This window comes from Canis aureus, chromosome 30 (assembly GCF_053574225.1).
Source record: "Canis aureus isolate CA01 chromosome 30, VMU_Caureus_v.1.0, whole genome shotgun sequence".
Taxonomy (NCBI): Eukaryota; Metazoa; Chordata; class Mammalia; order Carnivora; family Canidae; genus Canis; species Canis aureus.
Window position 1 is genome coordinate 42031818 of NC_135640.1, and position 22052 is coordinate 42053869.

The window sequence follows — 22052 nt, forward strand, 5'->3', positions numbered from 1 at the left end:
TCCCACTATAAGATTTATTTTAGGGCAGCCCCGCGCTGGGTCGGAAAGGGCTCCCCGACTTGTAGCTCACTGATCGGTCTTGAATGTGGTCACGTTTTGTCCTGGTTCCACCTTGGACTGAGAGAGGCAGAGCCACTGTTCCTGCTGCTGCAGGGCCAGCCTGTCCCCCGAGTCTCCCGACGTGGGGATGGGCCTTCAGCAAGGCGGCACGTCCTTCGTCCACGCTCCCGGCCGGGCGGGCCCTCGGGGGGAAGGCCAGGAGCACGGCCAGCGCCCTCCCCGTCCCCCGTGTGTCTGTAGAGATCCCTGCGAAGGAAGAAGCGGGGCGGTGCGGGGAGGGCTGTGGGGTCGGCGGGGCTGCCGGGCCTGGGAGATGCAGCCCTTGGGGCCGCGAGCGAGGGGTGCGAGGGGGACAGCAGGCCCCTCTACTTGGAAAACGCGGCAGGACAGACGGGCCGTGGCGAGCCATCCGCCAACACCGACACGGTGCCAACCGGTTCGCAAGCCGTCTGCACCTCTGGTCTGGAGCCCCGGGCCCGGTGTGCGGGGGGGGGCAGCTGGCTGACCCGTGGAGCGAGGCCGTCGGTGCCCACCCGAACCAGGCCGGGGCGTGCGGCGGCCTCCCTGGCCAGGCCCTCCGGGGATGTGGTCCGCCACAGGGAGGGGGCCCTGGGTGGCTCAGAGGTCGAGCATCTGCCTTCGGCTCAGGGCGTGACCCCAGGGTCCCAGGATCAAGTCCCCCATCAGGGTCCCCGCAGGGAGCCTGCTTCTCCCTCTGCCTGTGTCTCTGCCTCCGTGTATCTCTTGTGAATAAATAAATAAAATCTCAAAAAAATAAAAATAAAAGATGCAAGGAGAAACTGGGTTTTCTGTTATTAACAAGTAACTCAATGTTCACAATGAAGCGTGTATTCAGTGTGATTCTCTGAGCCAGGCAAATTCTGGGGCAGGGTATTAAACATTTAGCATTTAGGCGAGGGCGCGTGATGTCATGAGCACTGGGTGTTGGATGCAACTGATGAATCGCTAAACCCTACCTCTGAAACTGATAACATACTCTATGTTAATCAAATTTAATCTTAAATTAAATTTTTTTTTAAATAAATGAATTATTGAGTATTTGTAACCAGGCCATGGAGGCACCTGTTTCAGACCTCTGGGCAACCATGGGTGCCCCCCGTGGGTTAGTGGGTGGGGCAGCAGGACCTCATCCATTACTGACTGGCTGCATCTTGGGGGGACTCGGGTGCAGGTGGTTTATTGCTGGTGGCCCCAGAGAGAGGAAAGAGGGAGGGGGGAGAGGGTGAGGAAGGGCAGGGCAGAGAGCCACAGGGGCTGTCACTGGGCTGGTCATCTCTTCGGGCTCAATCCCACTGGCCCTCTCAGGAACCACACAGAACGTGCTCTGAGAAAGGGAGGTTTGCACATTTGTCCATGCTCTCAATGGAGGGCTTGCTGGTATTAGTTCCTTGGAGAAGATCCTGGGCCCAAGGCAGGAAAGTGGAGCCCTGGCGGTCCCCGAGGTGAGACCCTACCAGTGCCCGGGCCATCCAGCTGCCACTGACCAGATAGAGCTGTAGGCATGTGGCCTGGGGCCCCTAACGTGTGTCTACTACCATCTGGGTGCCCCACTCAGGCCCCCGTGATTGGACAGTGGTACTTTGTGCTGGTTTGGTGGGAAGAGACTCACAGAAACCTGGGTTAGCTGACGTCACCCTTCCCAACTATTCTGATGGAGTTTTGGTGCCTTTGGAGGTGAGCATTCGGGTTGCCCAGCCCTGAACCGGCGCTCAAGTCCTAGCTCCCTCTTCTGCCCCTGTGACCGGACATCGGACGTGTCAGGGGCTGGCACAAGACATGTGGGCCCCATTGGCAGGGCTAAGCCAGCCCACAGCCGGCTTCTGCTGCCGTGGTAAGGGGCAGCTCCCTGGGTGTGAGAAGCCAGAAAGGGTGGCTGGAGGGCAATGAGGGTCTCCAACAAGGTGGCCCCTCCTGCCCCTGCCGCCCACCTCCATCAAGCAGGACAAAGGTGAGGGACAGGCCTCTCGGGGGATAACCTCAGCTTGAGAGGAGAATGCGAGACTCCAGGCTGTCAGAAAGCCAAGAGAGAAGGCAAGTGAGCTAAATATAGGAACACTGAGCAGAATGTCCGGAAATGTCAACCACGGCGCCAGGTCTGACTTCATTACTCCTAATTATTTGATTTGAGTCACATTATGCAGAGTCAAACCTGGGAAGAGGGTGCTGTCTCCGCACAAGCGGACGCGGAAGGTGGGTTCTTCATGCAAGCAATGCGCCAAGACAGCAGCAGTTCCAGGAGGGGCGGGGGCCCGGGATGCATCCCCCCCACTCTTGTTAACCAGGTGGTAACAGCAGGTGCTTTTTATCCGCCCAGGTTTGGGAGAGACTATTTCCTTCAAGAGAGCCAGAAGTGCAACCGCAGGGTGACAGGATGGAACGTGATCCATGCTTTATCAAAAGGTGGCCTCCGGGCGTCTACCGATGCCCCCTCCTGTGCACTGGACGCCTGTTTCACCCTCCCTTTCTCCGCTCTCCCACCCCGCCAGGGTTAGTTCAGTAGGAAAAAAACAAAGCAAAAAACCTTTCTATGGCATTTTCTTGATTATCTGAAGGGTAGATTATTCCTTTTTTTTAAAATTTTTATTTATTTATGATAGTCACAGAGAGAGAGAGAGAGAGAGAGAGGCAGAGACACAGGCAGAGGGAGAAGCAGGCCCCAGGCACCGGGAGCCCGACGTGGGATTCGATCCCGGGTCTCCAGGATCACGCCCTGGGCCAAAGGCAGGCGCCAAACCGCTGCGCCACCCAGGGATCCCAGAGTAGATTATTTCTGCACAAAATTGTTCCTACTTCTACTTTTCTTTCATGCACTATTTGCCCACCCCAGGCACAAATCACCGATGGCTCCGTTGCATGCACAGAAATGTGACCCAGAGGCCCGGGACCCAGGTGGAGGAGATGCTCCTCAAGCCGCGGCCAGCACGCCGAGCGGGATCACAGAGGAGCGGGCTCGGGGCAAAATGCTCAAGCATCGCACAGTTCACCCTGCGGATTTTTTGTAGACTCAGGTGTTACGACTTTAAAGTCAGTTGGTTTTTTTTTTTTAAAGATTTATTAATTAATTTGTTAGTTATTCATGAGAGACTCAGAGACACAGGCAGAGGGAGAAGCTCCCTGCAGGGACCCTGATGCGGGACTCGATCCCAGGACCCCGGGGTCACACCCTGGGCCGAAGGCAGACGCTCAACCCCTAAGCCACCCGGGGGCCCCCATCAGTTGGGTTTTTCATTAAACTTTTATTTTGGGATAATGTAGATCCACATGCACCTGCAGTGTGTCCTTTACCTCCTTTCTCCCCGGGAGTGAGTGGGGCAGAGCTCCGGTGCCCACCTCGACCGGGATGCTGATGACGATACCGCCAGATGCAGCACGACCCGTCCCCACCAGGACTCTTCAGCCCCCTTCCCTGTTTACCCCATGCCCTCCCCTGACCCCATCTGTTCTCCAGATCTGTGATTTTATCATTTCAAGAGTGTTCTATGACGGAATCGCAGAGCATGTGACCTTTTGGGGGTGGGTTCCTTCACCCGGCACCATTCTCTCAAGCCCACCCAGGTCCCTGCACCTGCCAGCAGTGCGTTCCTTCCTATCGCCGTGTCGCGCTCCACGGTGCAGGGGGCGTGTTTAACGAGTCACCCATTGGGGGACATTCTGGGTCGTTCCTGCTCTTTCACTACTAGGAACCAACCTGCCATGAACATCTGCGGGCTGGCCATTCCTTCAGCCAGGTCTCTGTGGAGACAGCGCAAACGCCGTGGACCCTCCCTGTAGACACAAGCAGACGTGGAGAGTGGGTTCTGCATGTGCGCGAAGCACAAGGACAGTAGCCATATCCCAACACGTGCAATATCCCAATACATAATTTAACAGGCTCTTGGATGCCCAGAGACAATGTAATGGGCTACCAGGAAAGACCATTTGAGCACAAGTTCCAGCAACCTTAAAAAAACAAAACAAAACAAAACAATCCCCCCCCCAAAAAAAAACAAAAAACAAATGCTGTCTCAGGAGAAAAGGATCTGGAGAAAAGAATAGACATCGATTAATAGGAATAGCGTCATGTTCACCCTTATTAAAAGGAATCACTAAACCAATATCTGAATTCAAGTGTTCAAGTGCTGAATTCAAGTATTTTCTAAATTCCCATGTGTAAAAAAGTTCTGATAAGTCTGCTGAGAGGGAAAAGAGCCCAGGAGTCCCCTTTCAGCTCACGAGCCAGAAGGTTGGCTGCAGCCCTCCCTCCTTCCAGAAAGGAAACTTCCATATCTTGGCGATTATAGACATTGGGGTGCACACATTTTTTCAAATTAGTGCTTTTGTTTTCTTTGGGTAAACACCCCGTAGTGGAATTATTGGCTAGCATGTGGTAATTGTGTGTGTGTATATATATATATATATATATATATATATACACACATATTTTAAATATTTTATTTTTATTTATTCATGAAAGAGAGAGAGAAAGGCAGAGGCACAGGCAGAGGGAGAAGCAGGCTTCCTGGGGGGACCCTGATGCAGAACTCGATCCCAGGACCCCGGGGTCACGCCCTGAGCTGAGGCAGATGCTCAACCGCTGAGCCACCCGGCGTCGCTGTATTTTTAGTATTCGAGGAACATCCATACTGTTCTCCATGGGGAGAAGGGTGGGGGAGATGGGCCAAACGGGGGAAGGGGAGTGGGAGGTAGGGGCTTCCAGTTACGGCATAAGTCACGGAAATAGAGGCACAGCCCAGGGGATACAGTCAATGACCATGTGCCAGTGCTGTGGGATGGTAGCTGCACTTGGGGTGAGCCCAGCACGCCCCACAGAATCGTTGCATCACTGCGTTGTACACCCAAAACTAATGTGACATTGTGTGTCAACTGTACTGCAAAAAAAGTACCTTGTAGGGCAGAAAAAAAAAGAAAAGAAAGGAAAGAAAAGAAAATTCTTCCAAAGAGGAGCCAGGTGGCGCGGGGTGGGGGGGGGTGGCAGGACATGGCACCTGCACGGTCATGAGACAGAGTGCTTAGTGTCCGCTTTCCCAGAGCCTCTGAACGATGTCTCGGAGAGGCCGGGCTAGTTAACGCAAGTCCTGCGCTGGGAGTCTACACTTGGTATTGGCAGATTTTAAAACATTTTATTTTGGGGGCGCCTGGGTGGCTCAGTCAGTTGGGCGTCTGACTCTTGATTTCAGCTCAGGTCAGGATCTGAGGGTCATGACATGGACCCCCCCACCGCCCGCCCCGCACTCAGGAGGGAGTCTGCTTGGGACGATTCTCTCCCTCCCTTTTTCCTCTGCCCTTCCCCCTACTGCTCAGGTGTTCTCTCTCTCTCTGAAAAAAAAAACTGAACAATTAAAAAATTTTTATTTTCACTATTCGAATAGGCGTGAAGCGATATGTCAGTGCCCCCCTCATTTGCCTTTCCCTGATACCTATGGATGCTGAGCATCTTTTCAAGTGATAACCACTTGGGCTGGTCCTCTCTGTCCTTACTCTTCTGCTGTTCCTTTCCTGCTTTCTTTTGGATTAATCAAGTATTTTTTTTAAAATATTTTTATTTATTTATGATAGTCACAGAGAGAGAAAGAGAGGCAGAGACACAGGCAGAGGGAGAAGCAGGCTCCATGCCAGGAGCCTGACGTGGGATTCGATCCCGGGTCTCCAGGATCGCGCCCCGGGCCAAAGGCAGGCGCCAAACCGCTGCGCCACCCAGGGATCCCTGGATTAATCAAGTATTTCATAGGATTCCATTTTATTCTCTCTATTGGTTTCTTGGAAAATCCTTTCAAATTATTTTTATTCTTTTCTAGTGGTTTTGCTGTGGGGCTGGATATAAGGATTCTTCCGTCGAATTCCGTTGAGTCAGTGTTGTATTACTTCAGTCCCCACCTTCATGCACATCTGCGATGTCCCGCTTCGCAGGTGTAACCAAGCCGCACAGGTGCGCTACCCTGATCCACCCCGTCCTCTGCGCCAGCGTTGTCACGGCTTTGACCACCACATCCATTCTAAACCATCACACCACATCATTACGCGTGTTTTAAATAGTTGTCTTTTAAGGGAACTACGGAAAGAAGAAAGAAGCATTAACAATTCATGTTTACCTATTTGTTGATCATTTCCAGAGCTCTCCTTCCTACTTTCCACCTGGTATCGTTTCCTCTCACTCTGAAGAACACCCTTCACCAGGTCTTGTCGTACTTGCTCGCTGGCCACAGATTCTGTGACGCTATCGGAAAATATCTTTATCTGTCTCTGTTTTTATTTTTATTTATTTATTTTTAAAGATTTTATTTACTTATTCGGGAGACACTCAGAGACAGAGGCAGAGACACAGGTGGAGGGAGAAGCGGGCTCCATGCAGGGAGCCCGATGTGAGACTCCATCCAGGGACCCCAGGATCATGCCGTGGGCCGAAGGCAGACACTCAGCCACAGAGCCACCCAGGCATCCCTATCTGCCTTTGTTTTTAAAGAATATTTTTGCAGGATGTAGAGTTTTGGGATAAGTTTTTAAAAATCAGCACTTTAAAGGAAGATACCATGGTTCTCTGGTTGACACCGTGTCTGACGAAAACTTGGTGGAAATTTTTGTCATTGCTCCACGGTGGGTAACATGTCTTTATCACTGCTTGCTTTCAGGATACTCTGGTCCTCAGGTTCTACTGAGGCTCTTTTTAAAAAAAAAATTTAAATTAATTAATTTATTTATTCATGATAGAGAGAGAGAGAGAGAGAGAGAGAGAGAGAGAGGCAGAGACACAGGCAGAGGGAGAAGCAGGCTCCACGCTGGGAGCCCGACGTAGGACTCCATCCCGGGACTCCAGGATCACCCCCTGGGCCAAAGGCAGGCGGTAAACCGCTCAGCCACCCAGGGATCTTCTCTCTTTTTTTTTTAATTTAAGATTTCATTTATTTGAGAGAGAGAGAGCATGCACATGCATGCACAAGAAGAAGGGAGCAGCAGAGAGAGAGGGAGAAGCAGATGCCCCACTGAGCAGGCAGCTCAAGCCCAGAACCCTGAGATCATGACCTGAGCTGAAGGCTGACACCTCACCAACTAAGCCATCCAGCTGCCCTCTGCCGAGTTTATTGACCAATAAGTTGAGATTTTTCACCAAATTTGTGAATTTTTGGCCATTATTTTTCAAATAAATTTTCTGCCACATTCTGACAGTGCCGCCCCCCCTTCCGAGACTCCTGTTAGGCCACTTTATATTGTCCCATAGGTCTCCGAGGCTTTGTTCATTTTTCTTCCATCTTTTTTTCTCTTTTTCAGATTGAAAATTTGTATTGATTTCTCTTCAAGGCCACGGACTCTTTCTGCTATTTCCAACTTGCTGTTAAGCCAATGCGGTGAACTTCTCATTTCTGTAACTATGCTTTTTAGTTCTAGGCTTTCCATTTCATTATTTTTATACTTTCCCTTACTCTGCTGTGAGTCCCTGTCTTTACTCATTAAGAGTATCTTTCCTCTTAATTCTCAGAGCATGTTTATTATAGCAGCTTTATGGTCTTAATCTGTGAATATGATATCTAGGCCATCTGGAGGCTGGTTTCTATTGAATGCTTTGTTTCTTGATTATGGTTTATGCTTTCTGGTTTTTAATTTTTTAAATTAATTTTTTTAGACAGATTTTATTTATTTATTCATGAGAGACACACAGAGAGAGGCAGAGACACAGGCAGAGGGAGAAGCAGGCTCCATGCAGGGAGCCCGACGTGGGACTCGATCCCAGGACGCCGGGGTCACACCCTGAGCTGAAGGCAGACGCTCAACCACTGAGCCACGGGGGCCCCTTACTTTCTGGTTTTTTAGGAGTAGTGATTTTCTAATATATGTTGAGCATTGGTAAATCATGAGTCGTACAGACTCTGGATCACCTTCCACAGAAGAGTCTTTTGTTCTTGCTGGCAGTTCAACTACTATCTTTATCACCTTGACTCTGTATAGGATTGGTTTTATGCTTTCTGCTAGGTTGGATCTGAGGAATGTTCAAGGCATCCACAAGCCCCACCACTTTGGCAAGATTCAAATCCAAGTGCTGTCTGTCTTGAAGATCTTGTCAAGTCTTTGTGTTATACCATTTTAAGGTAGGCCTTATTTTGGGGTAGGGGTTTGCAACCTATGGCTCATAGGTCACATCTGGGCCATGCCCTGTTTTCGTTTGGCCCTTGAGATATGAACGGTTTTTATATTTTCAAATAATTGTTTTTTAAAAGTCCCAAAGAAAATATGTAAGGCAGAAACTGCAGATGGCCTGCAAGGCCTAAAATACTCATCTGGGCCGCCACAGATAAAGTTGGCTAACTCTTGGGCACATGGTCCTCCATCTAGTGTCTCAGCGGAATGCCCCGGGAGTTGGAGAGAAGTTACGGAGGGCTTTGTAGCCCTGCTTGACCTCTAGTCTCTGTGCCATGCTCGACTAGGTCACAGGCAGAGGCTTTCTGGTAAGCCCCGTGGAGCCTCATCCTACAATGCTGAGCCCGGCTGAGGCCAGGACTTACAGGGAACCCCCACACGGGCTCTGGCTCTGCACCCCTCCTTAGTTCCTTCTTCTCCGGCGCTCTGCCTCACTGGCTCCATCTGTCCAAAACTCTGCTCTTTGCATCCTCACTCAGCTACAATGCACATGCTACACTATGCACGCACGATCAGCACCTTTGTTCACACTCAAGCTATTTCCCACATACACTTGCTTTATTTCATCTGCAAAGGCTACCCCAAAACGACTTTCCTTGCACAAGAAATTTACATGCATTACAGTAGGGCCTCGTTTTGTGGCATTCCCAAAACTCACCCACTCCATGGAAGGCCCTGTGTGGCTCGGTATGGGGGAAGGTTTGGGACACAAGTAGAAGGCGCAGTCCCTCGTGCAGGCGTTTGTCACCGAGACAGGAAAGCAGTGCTAACAGGAGTGTGGGCAACCTGCTATGGAATTTCAGGAAGAGGCAGTTCATTCCACCACCGGAGGGTTGGGGAGTCGTCTCCAAGGTGAGACTCGAGGAGTAACTGCAGTGCTGTAGGGTCTTTGGTTACAGCCAGAAGGTAAATAATCCTGCTCGACTTTACGGCAGCAATAATACTGTAAAACCAGTGTAACAAGAAAACACCAGACCAGGAGTTTCGCAAGGAGCAACTGCCATTCGGCCCAGCGGTGGGAATTAATCTGGTGCTTTGACTGTTTCCCCTGAGGCACTGGGTGTCTGTAAACACAAGGAGAGCAAGGTTCTGGGCAGCACACCCCGAGGGTGAGCAGCTGCCGGGCCACTGTCCACATGCCCCTCCTAGTGACCGCAGGGTGGTCCCTGGGTCCATGGGTGTCAGTGCCTCTCACGCCAGTGTACAGTGACCCCCGGGGGGCATCCCGTGTCCAGGTGCTGTCAGTGACCTCCAGGGGTCGTCCCAGTGTCCACCTGCTGTTGGTGACCCCCGGGGGGCATCCCATCTCCCCGTGCTGTAGGTGACCCGGGGCTGGGCCCGTGTCCAAGTGCTGATAGTCACCTGGGGGAGGGGGGCAATCCCCATGTCCAGGTGCTGTCAGTGACCTCTGGGGGTCATCCCTGTCTCCACCTGCTGCTGGTGACCCCCAGGGGCATCCCATCTCCCTGTGCTGTAGGTGACCCTGGGGTCGTGTCTGTATCCAGGTGCTGACAGTGACTCTGGGGGTACATCCCTCTGTCCAGGTGCTGATGGTGACCCGGGGGGGGGGTACATCCCTCTGTCCAGGTGCTGATGGTGACCTGGGGGGGGGTACATCCCTCTGTCCAGGTGCTGATGGTGACCCGGGGGGGGGGTACATCCCTCTGTCCAGGTGCTGATGGTGACCCGGGGGGGGGTACATCCCTCTGTCCAGGTGCTGATGGTGACCTGGGGGGGGGTACATCCCTCTGTCCAGGTGCTGATGGTGACCCGGGGGGGGGGTACATCCCTCTGTCCAGGTGCTGATGGTGACCCGGGGGGGGGGTACATCCCTCTGTCCAGGTGCTGATGGTGACCCGGGGGGGGGGTACATCCCTCTGTCCAGGTGCTGATGGTGACCCCGGGGGGGAGGGGGGTACATCCCTCTGTCCAGGTGCTGACAGTGACCCCAGGGGGCACCCCGTCTCCCTGTGCTGTAGGTGACCCCGGGGCCGTGCCCGTGTCCAGGTGCTGACTGTGACCCGGCGGGGGAGGGGGGGGATGTACATCCCTCTGTCCAGGTGCTGACAGTGACCCCAGGGGGCACCCATCTCCCCGCGCTGTCGGTGACCCCGGGGCCGTGCCCGTGTCCATGGGCTGCCAGTGACCGGCGGTGGCTGACGCCGGGGGCGGAGGAGGGTCCCCTGGGCCGTCGGGCCCGCGGAGGGGCGGCCGCAGTCGGGGGCGGGGGCGGGGGGGCGGGGGTCCCGGCTCCGAGGCGCACGTGGGGCCCCGCCCCCTCCCCGCCCCGCCTTTCTGTCGGAGGACAGCGCGCGAGCGCCGCCGGGAGGCCGCCCCTTTAAGCCGCGCGCCCCGGAAGCGGTAGCGCGGCGGCGCCGGGGCCGGAAGTGGTGCTGCGGGAGGCGGCGGCGGCGGCGGCGGGCGGCTCGGGAGCTGCCTCGCGCGGCCGGGCGGGCCTCCGTGTCGAGGCGCCGCTCAGGCTCGGGCTGGCCCGGCGCGGCCTCGGGGCTGCCCATGGGGCGCGGGGGGCCGGGCCGGTGACGGCGGACGCCCATGGCCGCCCCTGCGGAGCCGCTGCCGCCGGTGATCTACACCATGGAGAACAAGCCCATCGTCACCTGTGAGTGCCGTCGGCGCGGGAGGAAACGGGGCCCCCCCGCCCCGCGACCCCCGACCCCTGACCCCCGACCCCCGCGCTCCGGGCCCGGCCGCTCCCCGGATCGGAGGCGTGGCCGGGGCGGCGGCTGCGGCGGGGCCTCCGCGCCCGAGGGTGACCTCCGACCCCGGGACGCCCGCGGGCCGTGGCGGGGGCGGGGCTGGGGCTTGGGGGCGGGGCCGAGGGCTTGGGGGCGGGGCTGAGGGCTTGGGGGCGGGGCTAGGGGGCTTGGGGGGCGCGTGCGCTCGGATCCCCGCGGTCCCCGCAGCTGCCCCTCTGCCCCGGGTCGGGCTCGCGGGCGCGCACAGGCCGCGGGGGGGGGGGGTCCTCCTCCTGTGACCGGAAAACGCCCCCCACTAACTTCTCTCTGCAGCCGCAACTTTAGGATTAGACACTTTTTTGAGAAGTGCGGAGGGTACAGGCCGCGCCGAGGCGTCGCTGACGTTCCGTTCGGACCACGGGGATTTCAGACCTTGACAGTGTCCCGTCGACTCTCCTCCTGTGTCTTCCGTGCTTTCAACGGAGGCCCTGTTTTCTGCGGAAAAAGCGGGCGCCCAGGCCGCCCATGGCCGACTGCTGTGCGAGTCTGGGGCACGGTCGTGTTCTTCTCCCTTTTCCCGTCCAGCGGGCGCGCCCCTAGCGTGTCCTCTCTGCTCAGGTCCCGGAGGGACTGGGTGTCTGACCTTGAAGTGTGTGGCTTCATCTCCGGGTGACAGACTTCCTTAGGGAAGTGGGCTGTCTCCTCCCGACTTGGACCCTGGCGTGCTCCAGCCACAGCCGTTTCTTCCCCGCCCCCCCTCCCCCCCTATATTTGTCGGCGGGGCGTCTTGACTTCGGTCGTCTCTAGAGCTTGCTCCACCTTCAGCCCCAGAGGACAGGGGCACGCGGACCTGGAGGCCCCCCCGCAGGTGCTCTCCAGGTGCTGGGGCAGAGGAGCTGCACCCCCGGTGGTCATCCTGCCGGGTGTCCCCCGTATAACGCAGACCCTGGAAACGCCTCCCCCAGTGCCCACACCCCCTGAGCTCGGGAGAATCCGCATCATCTAATTGCATCTCGCACCCCTTGGCCTAGACAGGGTTCTGCAGGCGTCCTGTAAATACAGTTCTGGGGAGGAAGTTCCTGAATCTCATGATGGACTGAGTAGCTGGCTCTCCCAGCAGACAGTGACCGGCGTATGTGTTTAGCGTTTACTTTCATGCCCACCTGCGTGACAGCGAGGGGACAGAGGGGACAGCGTCGTCTCCTGCAGAAGGTAGCCGCAGCCTCTGGATGCAGTGTTGTGTGGGCCAACGACGTCTCTGTCGTAAAGGCCAGAGCCTTCCACTCGTCGGAGTCCCAGGAAAGAAAGTGCCGTCGGTAAACTTTCAGACAAGTTAGCTGGAATAATAAAAAAGGGCTCTCTAAACTGGACAGGTGTGTTAGCGTGGAGAAAAGCTGGCTTCCCTGTTCACACTTGAAATTACACTTGGGTGTTTCCGTGTTTGGGGCTGCGGCTCTGGGAGGCACTTGCCCTGGTTTTTGCCCCATACTTTCTTTATCTGTCCCGTCCTCTCCGGCCTCCAGCCTGTGGTTTGAAGGGAGGAGTTGGCCTAAGCCCTGTAGACAAAGGCAGTAGGAAAATTGCTTTTGAAGAATCCACCCCGAGGCTCCTTATTCTTGGAAGTTTTGATGTCATGTACATGACCTCTTAGTTTGCAACACGTCTGTGTTCCCAGTGGCTCTGCTCCCGGGACACCTGGCTATCCTCAGCAGCCTGATCCCCTGTGAAGTCGGGTTTGTTCCTTTTCCGATGAGAGCACAGTTTGTGCTGCTTTGGGTTTTGCTCTTGGAATTTAGGACACTTTGAGTCGAAGTGAACTGTGAGTGGAGCTTTCTGAGGAGGATGTAGAGTGTGTTCAAGTAAGTGTAGGAACCAGTTAGATGTGTGTTGCTGGGAGAAGAACGGAAAGTCCCCAGAGCCGAGCGGTAACTACAATACACGATTACTTGAAAGCTTGCTGAGTTATTTTAATAATATTCTGAAGCTACCTAAACATTTTTTATGGCCTTCACTCCATAACTAAGAGCCTCTGAACCTGCTGCCTAGCTGCCTCTTACCAACAGCCTCAGCAGGGGATCTGCTTAGACCCCAGACTAGTTAGGCTAGTAAGTACCAGAGACCATCTGTGAAATAGCGGTGCTGATGGTGTGATGACGGCTGATGCATTACCTGCTCATAGCAATTTGAGTGCCTGTAGCATAATTCATTAATCATGAAAAATGTACAGTTCAACTGAAGCAAACCCAGCAGATTTATTTGATCTAAATTTAAGTATTAGCTTAGATTTTTTTTCTTTTTCCCCAAGCACTGGGTCAGTTCTCTGCTTTAGATTAAGACAGGTTTCTGTTACAAGGGTATGTTGGGGAAGACCCGTTCCTTTTCCAGCTCTCTCCTTTTGTGGACAAAGTTATTGTAATTCCACTGATTTGTGGCATTTCTTTGTGGGCTGTTAGCATCGTGACAAGACTAGAATATACAGTCAACAAAGAATTGTATAGTATTTGAAAAATCACAATGCGCCATGCAGATGATCTCATCTTACCAGTCACTTCTTAGACTGTGTGGTTTACTTTTCTGGATCTCTCTATTTGGGGTTCCACATCTATACATTTGAAAGCGGGGGAAAGGCAACAAAAATGAGTAAAGCCATGATGCTTTGTGTGTGGAGTTTGACCCCGCCCCCCAGGTTGAAGTTTATAAATGTGCACCTTGTTAATTTTTCACCCACCCCGTAAGTGTGGTGCTTGTGATTTGACCACTGTCGCAGTCTGAGTCCCAGAAAAGTCACTTAAAATATCTTTTTTTCCCAATTGATGCACATAAATGCAGACCTTGGTTCATACTGAATTCTTAAGCTGGTAACAAATCAACAGCTGAGACGCAGGAGAAGCGTTTGTCCTCAGAAACCTCAACTGTTCGAGGACTGAAATGCTACCACATGCCCTTGCCTGGCTCCGTGTGTCCGTCGTGCCCGCGCATGCTTAAGCACACGTGGATCCTTTATGTGGGACCAGCTCGTCCTCATCTGTGAAATAAGGATGGCCACGGTACCAATCTCATAGGGTTGATGCGGAGTTGAAAGAATGAACGTGTGTAAAGCACGCAGAAGAGGCATCAGCGTGCCAGACCGTTAGCTGCTAAGGAGTAATTCCTGAACTTCATTTGTTCACTGTGCCTTTGTGTCTCGGTAACTTTGTCATGGCATCTCTAGGTTAACGAGAATACTGAATAACTCCATTTATTAAATCGTTAGGTCCAACTAATTTTATTAAATAAGTATTATGCCCTAACAGTCGTTATTGGGGAAAGTCATACACATAAATTAGAAGAAACATTTTTATTTCATTCTTGGATAACCGTGGTGACATACTAATGGGATGGTTGCACCTCTTGGGCACTGCACAACTTCTCTAGCTTGGGAGTCCAATGGACGTTGCCGCCTCTGTGGTTTTTTGTTTTTTGTTTGTGGTACTTTCCTTTTATCATAGCAACCCCGCTGTTTTGTGACATAGTGATGCCATGGAGAGGAATGTACCAGCATCTAATACTGAAACTGAATACCTCAAGTGGGGTCCGGTCCATCTCTGGCGTTGCATTTTCCTCTTAAATTCAGAATGCCCTGTGGGGCCTCTGTGGGTTTGCTGTGGTACACGGAGGCACCCAGGTACATGGTCTGGAAACACCTGTGACTAGCATGTTAACCCAACTCTAGGGTGGGTTTGAACTGGTGACATTGAAGTAAAAAGTGCTTCTCTGTTTGAACTTTTGCTTACAGGCCTGATTTACAAGATGTGTTTCAGAAGTGGTTCTATTAAAATTTGGTTTATGCAAATGAAATGCAAGGGCCTGATATTTGTTCTTAAGTTCTGAAGAATGTCCGAGATAGTCGAGCGTGGCTGACCTTGCAGGAGCTGGTCTCTGCCTGGAAAGGAGTGGTCGGCAGCGTGGTGGGGCCCCCACACTGACACGGGAAGGGCCGAGGGGCTCGTCTTCGATGGAAGTGCGAGTGACGGGCTAAAGAATTTGTCGTCTAAGAGAAGCTTTCCCCAGGTGTCAGAGCGTCTCTTCATGGGGATCACGTGGCGTCGCCTGCGTGTGGTCTCAGGGTACGCCGGTCCCCCACTGTCTCTGCACAGCTGCCTGGGCCTGAGCTGTGGATCCAGGTGTGGAGGGCAGCATGGCTCTGCCTCGGGCAGCCTCCTCGCCCTGCTGGCCTCGGAGCCGGCTGCGGCTCTCCTGCCTCCCTTCGAGTCTGGGCTCTGTGACTGCTCTGAACCTGATTTCATGTGTATTCACAGTGGTTTGGTCTTAGAAGATATTATTTTTTTCTTAAGATTTTATTTATTTATTCACAAGAGACACAGAGAGAGGCAGAGACACAGGCAGGGGGAGAAGCAGGCTCCATGCAGGGAGCCCGATGTGGGACTTGATCCCAGGACCCCGGGGTCATGCCCTGGGCCTAAGAGAGATGGTCAACCCCTGAGCTACCCGGGTGCCCGTCCGAGGGGTCCCGAGAGGCATGCAGTCCTCTGCTCGGACCCTTCTTGGGCTAGCCACCTTCTCAGCAGCATAACACTCGCAGACCTTTCTGGGGACCAGGAGCCCCTCCATGACTTACAAGCCCTGGACCCCCAAGCCTGGCTTCTGGCTGTACCTTCACCCCTCCCAGCCTTCCCCTTCCTACGAGCCTGCACTGCTCTCTGGCCCCCCTCACTGCCTCCCCCTCACTCTGGTAGCTGCTCACATACTACCTCCCACACCCTGCTCCCTGTTTGGCACACTGTTGACTATTCAGTCTTCTTGGCTCAGCATCCCCCTGACACAAACATTTGTTTTTTCTTGGCTTATTGTCTCTCTCCACCCCTGACCCAGGCTGCCTGCCAGCTACAGTGAGAGGGTCCGAATTTCTGTTGGTGACTCCTGTGCTTCTGGCAGCTGCAGCGGTGCTGGGCACACAGTAGGTGCTCAGTAAATACTTGTCGAATAAACGAAATAGATAAGTGAGTGAGCGTCTCTAAGGGAAACACCGTGCTATCTTTAACGCCTCCATAAGTTAGAGGCTTTGGACAGCGTAGAGTTATTTTCTCCCAACACGTGTCTCATCGAGATAAGACAGCTTTGTGGGAAATGCTTGGATGGTTTGAACCCTGATCACTCAGACTTGGTTTTAGTTAAACTGCTCTGTGCTTAAGTCTTTTTGATATTGCAACATTCCCTGGAGTTTTTGAATCCAGGGAATATATGTTAACCTGGTAAAAGAAATAGAGCTAACTGGTATGCTAGGGACCATATTCTTTGAACTGGTTCCTCTGAATTGAGTTCAGATACGGTTTCTTTACTACAAGTCTGTGGAAACTGGAGACCAAACCGGAGCATTCTTGGGTTGAGTATTTGGCTTCTGAGGTGGAATGTGTAGGATTGGAGGACTGTCAACCTGGCATGTAGATGAAGCCTTGAAAGAAGATATATCTGTAACTTTCAAAACCACCTTTAAGCCTTAAGAACACATAAACAAAGGAGGAATAGGTTTTTTAAACAAAGAATGGAATCCAGAAATGGACTTGCTGGGTCAGAAGGTAAGAGCAGTTCAGATATTGGAGGCACCTTCCGAATCGCCCCGTGTAGAGGTGCACTCCGAGTGACACGGCTCCGCAACACACGCAGAAGTTTTCTTTCATCGCTGCATTGAGCTTTCATCCGGGTACAGTGAGGGTCATCCATCCTACGTGCACAACTCTGGACCCCGTTCGTCCCCAGAGCTGTGCAGCCGGCACCACGATCCACTTCCATCACCCGTCGGGTCCCTCATGCTCTTGAGCAGGTAATCCCTGCTCCCACCCCTGGGCGTGGGCAACCTCTCTCTCAACGCTGGTGTTTTCTAGACCTTTCGTAGAAATGAGATTGTGCGGCTTTTTTCACTCAGCGGCATTTGGAGGCTCAGCATCCTCCTTTGTGGAGTTGTGCCGTCATCTGTCGTGCGTTCCTTCTTTCACCTCTGGGTAGTAGTCCTCCGTACGGATGGCCCACATCTTGTCTGTGTTCACCAGCCGATGGACTTTTAGGTTGTTTCCAATTTTGGGGTGTCGGGAGTAACGCTGCCGGGAACATTCGCACACCTGTGCGTGGGCACGAGTTCCTGTCCTTTGTGTGAAGGTTCTCAGGGGCAGAATTGCTGTGTTGCATGATCAGCTTATGTCTGACTTTTTAAGAAACTGCTGGATTGTCTTCCCAAGTGTCTGCAGTTAACATCCCCACCAGCAGTGTTTGAGGGTTTCGGTTGCTCCATATTCTTGTGGACACACACCTGTCTGTCTTCTTTATCGTAGCTGTCCCAGTGGACGCGAAGTGGTATCTGATTTTGGTTTTAGTTTGCATTTCCCTCATGGCTAGCAAAGTTGAGCATTTTTGCCCTTCCTAATCAGCCATTTGTCTACTTTCTTCAGTGAAATGTTTATTCAGATATTTTTTCATTTTTAAATTAGATCATCATTGAGTTATAAGAGTTTATGATTTTTGCTGATATGTGTCCTCTGTCAGATCCATGGTTTGCAAATACTTTCTCCTAGTCTTTGGCTGTCTTTTTAATTTTCTTAGTGCTATCTTTTGAAGTACATTTTAAATTTTGATGAAGTCTAGTTACCAGATTTTTTGTGTGTGGGTTGTGCTTTTTTTTTAATATTTTATTTATTTATTCATGAGAGATACACACAGAGAGAGAGGCAGAGACACAGGCAGAGGGAGAAGCAGGCTCCATGCAGGGAGCCCGACGTGGGACCCGATCCCGGGACTCCAGGATCACGCCCTGGGCCGAAGGCAGGCACTAAACCGCTGAGCTACCCAGGGATCCCTGGGTTGTGCTTTTGATATTGTATCTAGAATCTTTGTCCAGCCCAAGGTCATCGTAGTTGTTTGGGGGTGCATTTACCTGATGATTAGTGAAGTCCTTTTTATATGTTTATTGGTGATTGGACCTCTTCTGAATTACGTGTTCAGCCGTGTTTCTTTGACATTTAAGAAGTATAGTAAAAAACATGTCTAAAACATGAATTGGAATAGCATTAGGAAAAATGCGTTCTATTTTTGTATTTTATAGCATATGCATTAGTTTCTTAGGGCTGTTGTAACAAATTATCAGAAACTTAGTGGCTCAAAACAAGGGGAATCTATTCTCTCACAGTTCTGGAGACCAGAAGTTGAAAATCAAGGTGTTGGTAGGCTGTGTGCTCCCTCCTGTGGCTCCCAGGGAGGATCCTTCTGTCTCTTCCAGCTCCCAGTGGCCCTTGACGCTTTGCTCAGGTCTCTGCCCTGTCTTTGTGCGGCTCCTCTATCTCTGCATTTGCTCTCCTGTCCCGTATGAGGACACTGTCGTTGGATTTAGGGCCCACTCAGATGATCTGGGGTGATCTCATTTGAGAGCCTGAACTTCATTACACGTACAAAGATCCTTTTTCCAAATCCGGTCCCATGCACAGGTTCTGGGGGTCGAGCGTGGACATGTTGTTTGGGGGCCGGGTCCTTTCCTACACCACAGCATCTGTGTCTGGTGCGTATCAGCCAGCATCCATTGTGCTTCTCTGGTTTTTATATCGCTGCTTCTGTCTTTAGAGGTTTGTCCTCGTTGAACTGTTGACCAGGGGGATGATTTCTTGGCATCTGGGATTTTGGCTCTAGATGTTGACACAAGGTGGGATGATCTCTTAGAAATAGTGAACATTTTTTGTAATCTCTCTTTTATTATTTTCCCCTAGGGAAATAAATGTCTTTACTTGGCTTCTTGCCACTCATGTTCCATAATGTTTTGTTCCTTCGTATTATTTTAGGCCCTTGTTTGCAAAATTAAAAAAAAAGTGAGTAGAGAAATTATGAAGAAACTGACAACAGATTTAGACCTTGGTTTCGCTGGGAACTGTTGTATGTTTGGAAATTTTTCTTGTTTTTAACAGATCTGTTTAGCATTTGGAACTAGCTGCATACATTCTAGAGCTACAATTTTAGGTAGAGCCATGGAGCTAACAATAACTCATATGGGTAGTAATTTTTACTACCTCCCTAGCTCACCGTTTATGGGTACTTTTAGATCAGCTGGATCAGTTAGTAAGTTTCTAAGCGTGCAGGTGAACACCAGGATGGGCTGTCCGAGGGCCCATTTTGAAGACGAAGATCCGAGGGCCGGCTGCGCTGGGCCCGACCAGGACCTCTCAGTGTGTGATAGCGCAGTGAGGATCAGCATCGAGGTGCCTGGCTCCTCCTCTACTACCACTTTACCAAGCAGTTGGGGAGGCAGACACCATCTGCCCAGATGGAAGGAAGGGGGGCTTTTCCCTAAAATTACCCCTCAGAGAAAGCCTTTGCCACAAAGTTAAGTAAAATAAAAACCGCGCTTCCTTTGGTTCAGCAATCTAAGGGCTGGTAAGTCAGCCACACTAGAAATCGCCAGTATAATCTTACCCGTTCTAAAATTGCATTCCTATCGTGAGAACATGTTCTGACAGCCAGCACTGTTGTTCCCTCTGCGCGGGGTGTCCGTGTCCGGGGACCCTGGGTTGTCTGGCGTAGGATATGAAGGGGCCTGGCGAGGCTGCCCAGTTGGGGTCAGCAGGGGTGCGCTCGGCGCCTGGCCTGGCCGGGCACTGTTGCAGGGGCTGGGGTTACATCCAGCAGCAAAGACCCCAGCCCTCGGAGCGCTTCCACCAGGGGGAGGAGGGACACGATACGCATAAATAGCGAATTATGTAATCAGTGATAAGTGCTGTGGAGGAAAGAGAAGGATAAGGGAAGTGGGAGAATTGTAGCATTTCATACTTTTTATTATGGAAACTTACAAACGTGTGCAAAAGTGGAGTAGTCCAACAAAACCCCACAAACCTGCCTACCCAGCTTCAGCAGTTGGGAGAATTGCCCAGTCTTGCTTCCCTGAGCCTCGTTCCCTGTAACCCTGTGTTACTCTGAAGCAGCCCCCGGGCATCACGTCCTTGCCCCGCAGGCAGGTGTGTGTTACGGATGGAAGGTGTCTCCCCTCTCCCAGCTCGTGTGCTGGAGCTCTGGCTCCCAGGGTGACGGCATTTGGAGATGGGGTCCCCGGGTGGCCGGTAGGGCCCTGGGCGGAGAGCAGCCTGGAGAGGAACGGAGGGTGGGCCCTGAGGGTCGAGCCAGTGGCCTTATGAGAGGGGCCGAGGGTGCTGCCCCCACCCCCTCGTGCACACCAGGGAAGGGCCCCAAGCAGGAGGAGACTAGGCCCCCGCACGAGTGTCAGCACCTTGGCCTGGGACTTCCCGGCTCGGGAGCCGGGGGAAGACAAGTGGAGCCAGTGGGGCGCCGGGAGCCAGCCTGTCGTATTGTGTCACGGCAGCCGGAGCCGAGGTGGCGGGTGTCGCTCAGGACAGCGCATCTCTGAGAGAGCAGGGCTTTTAAAACCAGAACTGTAAAGCCTTTATCATACCTAAAATACTGTCCCCGATATCAAATATTCAGCGTTCACATTTTCAGTGTGTCTCTTTCTTTTAAAGCCTTTGAATTAATTAGTATCCAGATGAGGTCTTGAGTCTCTTCTAATCTCGGGTCCCCCTCGGCCTCCCTCCGGCTCCTGGCCGGTTCCCGAGGAGCCCAGGTCCTCCGTCCGTGGCCGAGTCACACTCACTCTCCCACTCGGCCGGCTGTGTCCCGCGTGACCGCCATCCTCTGTCCTGGGGGTTCTGTGTCTCCCGGAAGGTGGTCCCTGGAGCCGGGGGCTGGGTCAGGTTCAGGCTGCGTGTTTTTGGCAAGACTCTCCCGGCTGGTGGTGCGCAGGCTCCGCAGGGGTGTCGGGGGGAGCGGCCCTCGCCCTGTCGCTCAGCCCTGTGGGTGCGGGATGGTCGGACTCTAGTGTTCCCGCTTCTTCTTCGTTTGTTAGCAGGAATGTGTCTGTGCCAAGTGTGCGTGTGTGTCCCTCGCTTACCCAGTAGGGTAGTTGTGTGGGAAAGGCAGACTACATGCCTGGCTCGCGGGGCGCGGGGTGGCTCCGTCGGAAGCACCTGCCTTCGGCTCAGGTCGTGACCCCCGTCCCTTGGGCTCCCTGCTCAGCTGCTCGCTCTGCCCTCCCCTTGCTCCCCGCTCGCGCTCTCTTTCTGACAAATAAAATCTTAAAAAAAAGTCAGCGCCTCACTCCCTTCCTCTGTAGCTGTTCTCAGGGTGAGTTGGTTCACTCGGGGGGTGGGGGGGGTGGGGGGGGGCCCTCGTGCTGATCAGTTACTTTGTTTTAAAGTATCTTGAATCTAAGGCTTCAACCTACCAGCTCTGTCACAGCCCATGGCCGTGGCCCTGCTGTCCTTACTGCCCTGCAGGCTGCTTCATCTTTGCCGATTAGTGGGCCCCCCGAGTTGGACGAACCCTGAGAGTTTCTGTGCTCTCTGTTGTGTTAAGTGTTCCACACGCCTTTCCTGCCCTGGCCCCAGAGTCTGCCGTTTCTCCAAGAAGCCCTGCTGCTTCTTAATGGGAAAAGGTTTGTCAGGACCCTGGTCTGCGTGCTCGGACTCCTGGTTGCTGTTGGGTCTTCTTTTTAGGGGACAGAGCTAGGAATTTAAAGATAAAATACACCCTAAGTTCACACTGGTCTTTTTGATTTGGTTTCAGGACTTAGTTTTTTTTTTTTTTTTTTTTTTTTAAAGATTTAATTTATGAGAGAGAGTGAGACAGAGAGACAGAGGCAGAGACACAGGAGGAGGGAGAAGCAGGCTCCATGCTGGGAGCCCGACGCGGGACTCGATCCCGGGACCCCAGGATCACACCCTGGGCCAAAGGCAGGCGCTAAACCGCTGTGCCACCCAGGGATCCCCGGACCTAGGGGTTTTAATGAGCTGCTGGATCTTCTGTATTTTCTTTCTTCTCATTCTGTGGATACTTGGGGCTGACAGAGGTAGGGCCTTCTCCAACTTGAGCTGCATCAGAATCCCCTAGTGGGCTTGTTAGAGCCCGATGCTGGGCTCCACCCCAGTTTCTGATTCGGTGAGGCAGGGCGGGCCTGGGAACGAGCATTTATCAAACACCTAGCGGATGCCACAGGTCCTGGGAGCCCCTTCTTCTACCTTTACAGTCTCTGACACTGCTTCAACAGTGACTCAGGAGCACAGATTTAAAATGCTTTTACTGGTTCTCTGTGGCATTTGGACATAT

General features: G+C 52.8%; 1 protein-coding gene across 2 annotated transcripts in view; it reads left to right on the top strand.

The window, feature by feature from the left end:
- The first annotated feature begins 10673 nt into the window (after window positions 1-10673).
- Window positions 10674-22052, top strand: part of TRAPPC10 (trafficking protein particle complex subunit 10) — an 89330-nt gene continuing 77951 nt past the window's right edge. For both annotated transcript variants that reach the window (XM_077879363.1, XM_077879364.1), the window contains exon 1: window positions 10674-10828. In XM_077879363.1, the coding sequence (XP_077735489.1) occupies window positions 10762-10828 (67 nt within the window). In that variant the 5' untranslated portion in view covers window positions 10674-10761. The remainder of the gene's footprint in view (window positions 10829-22052) is intronic.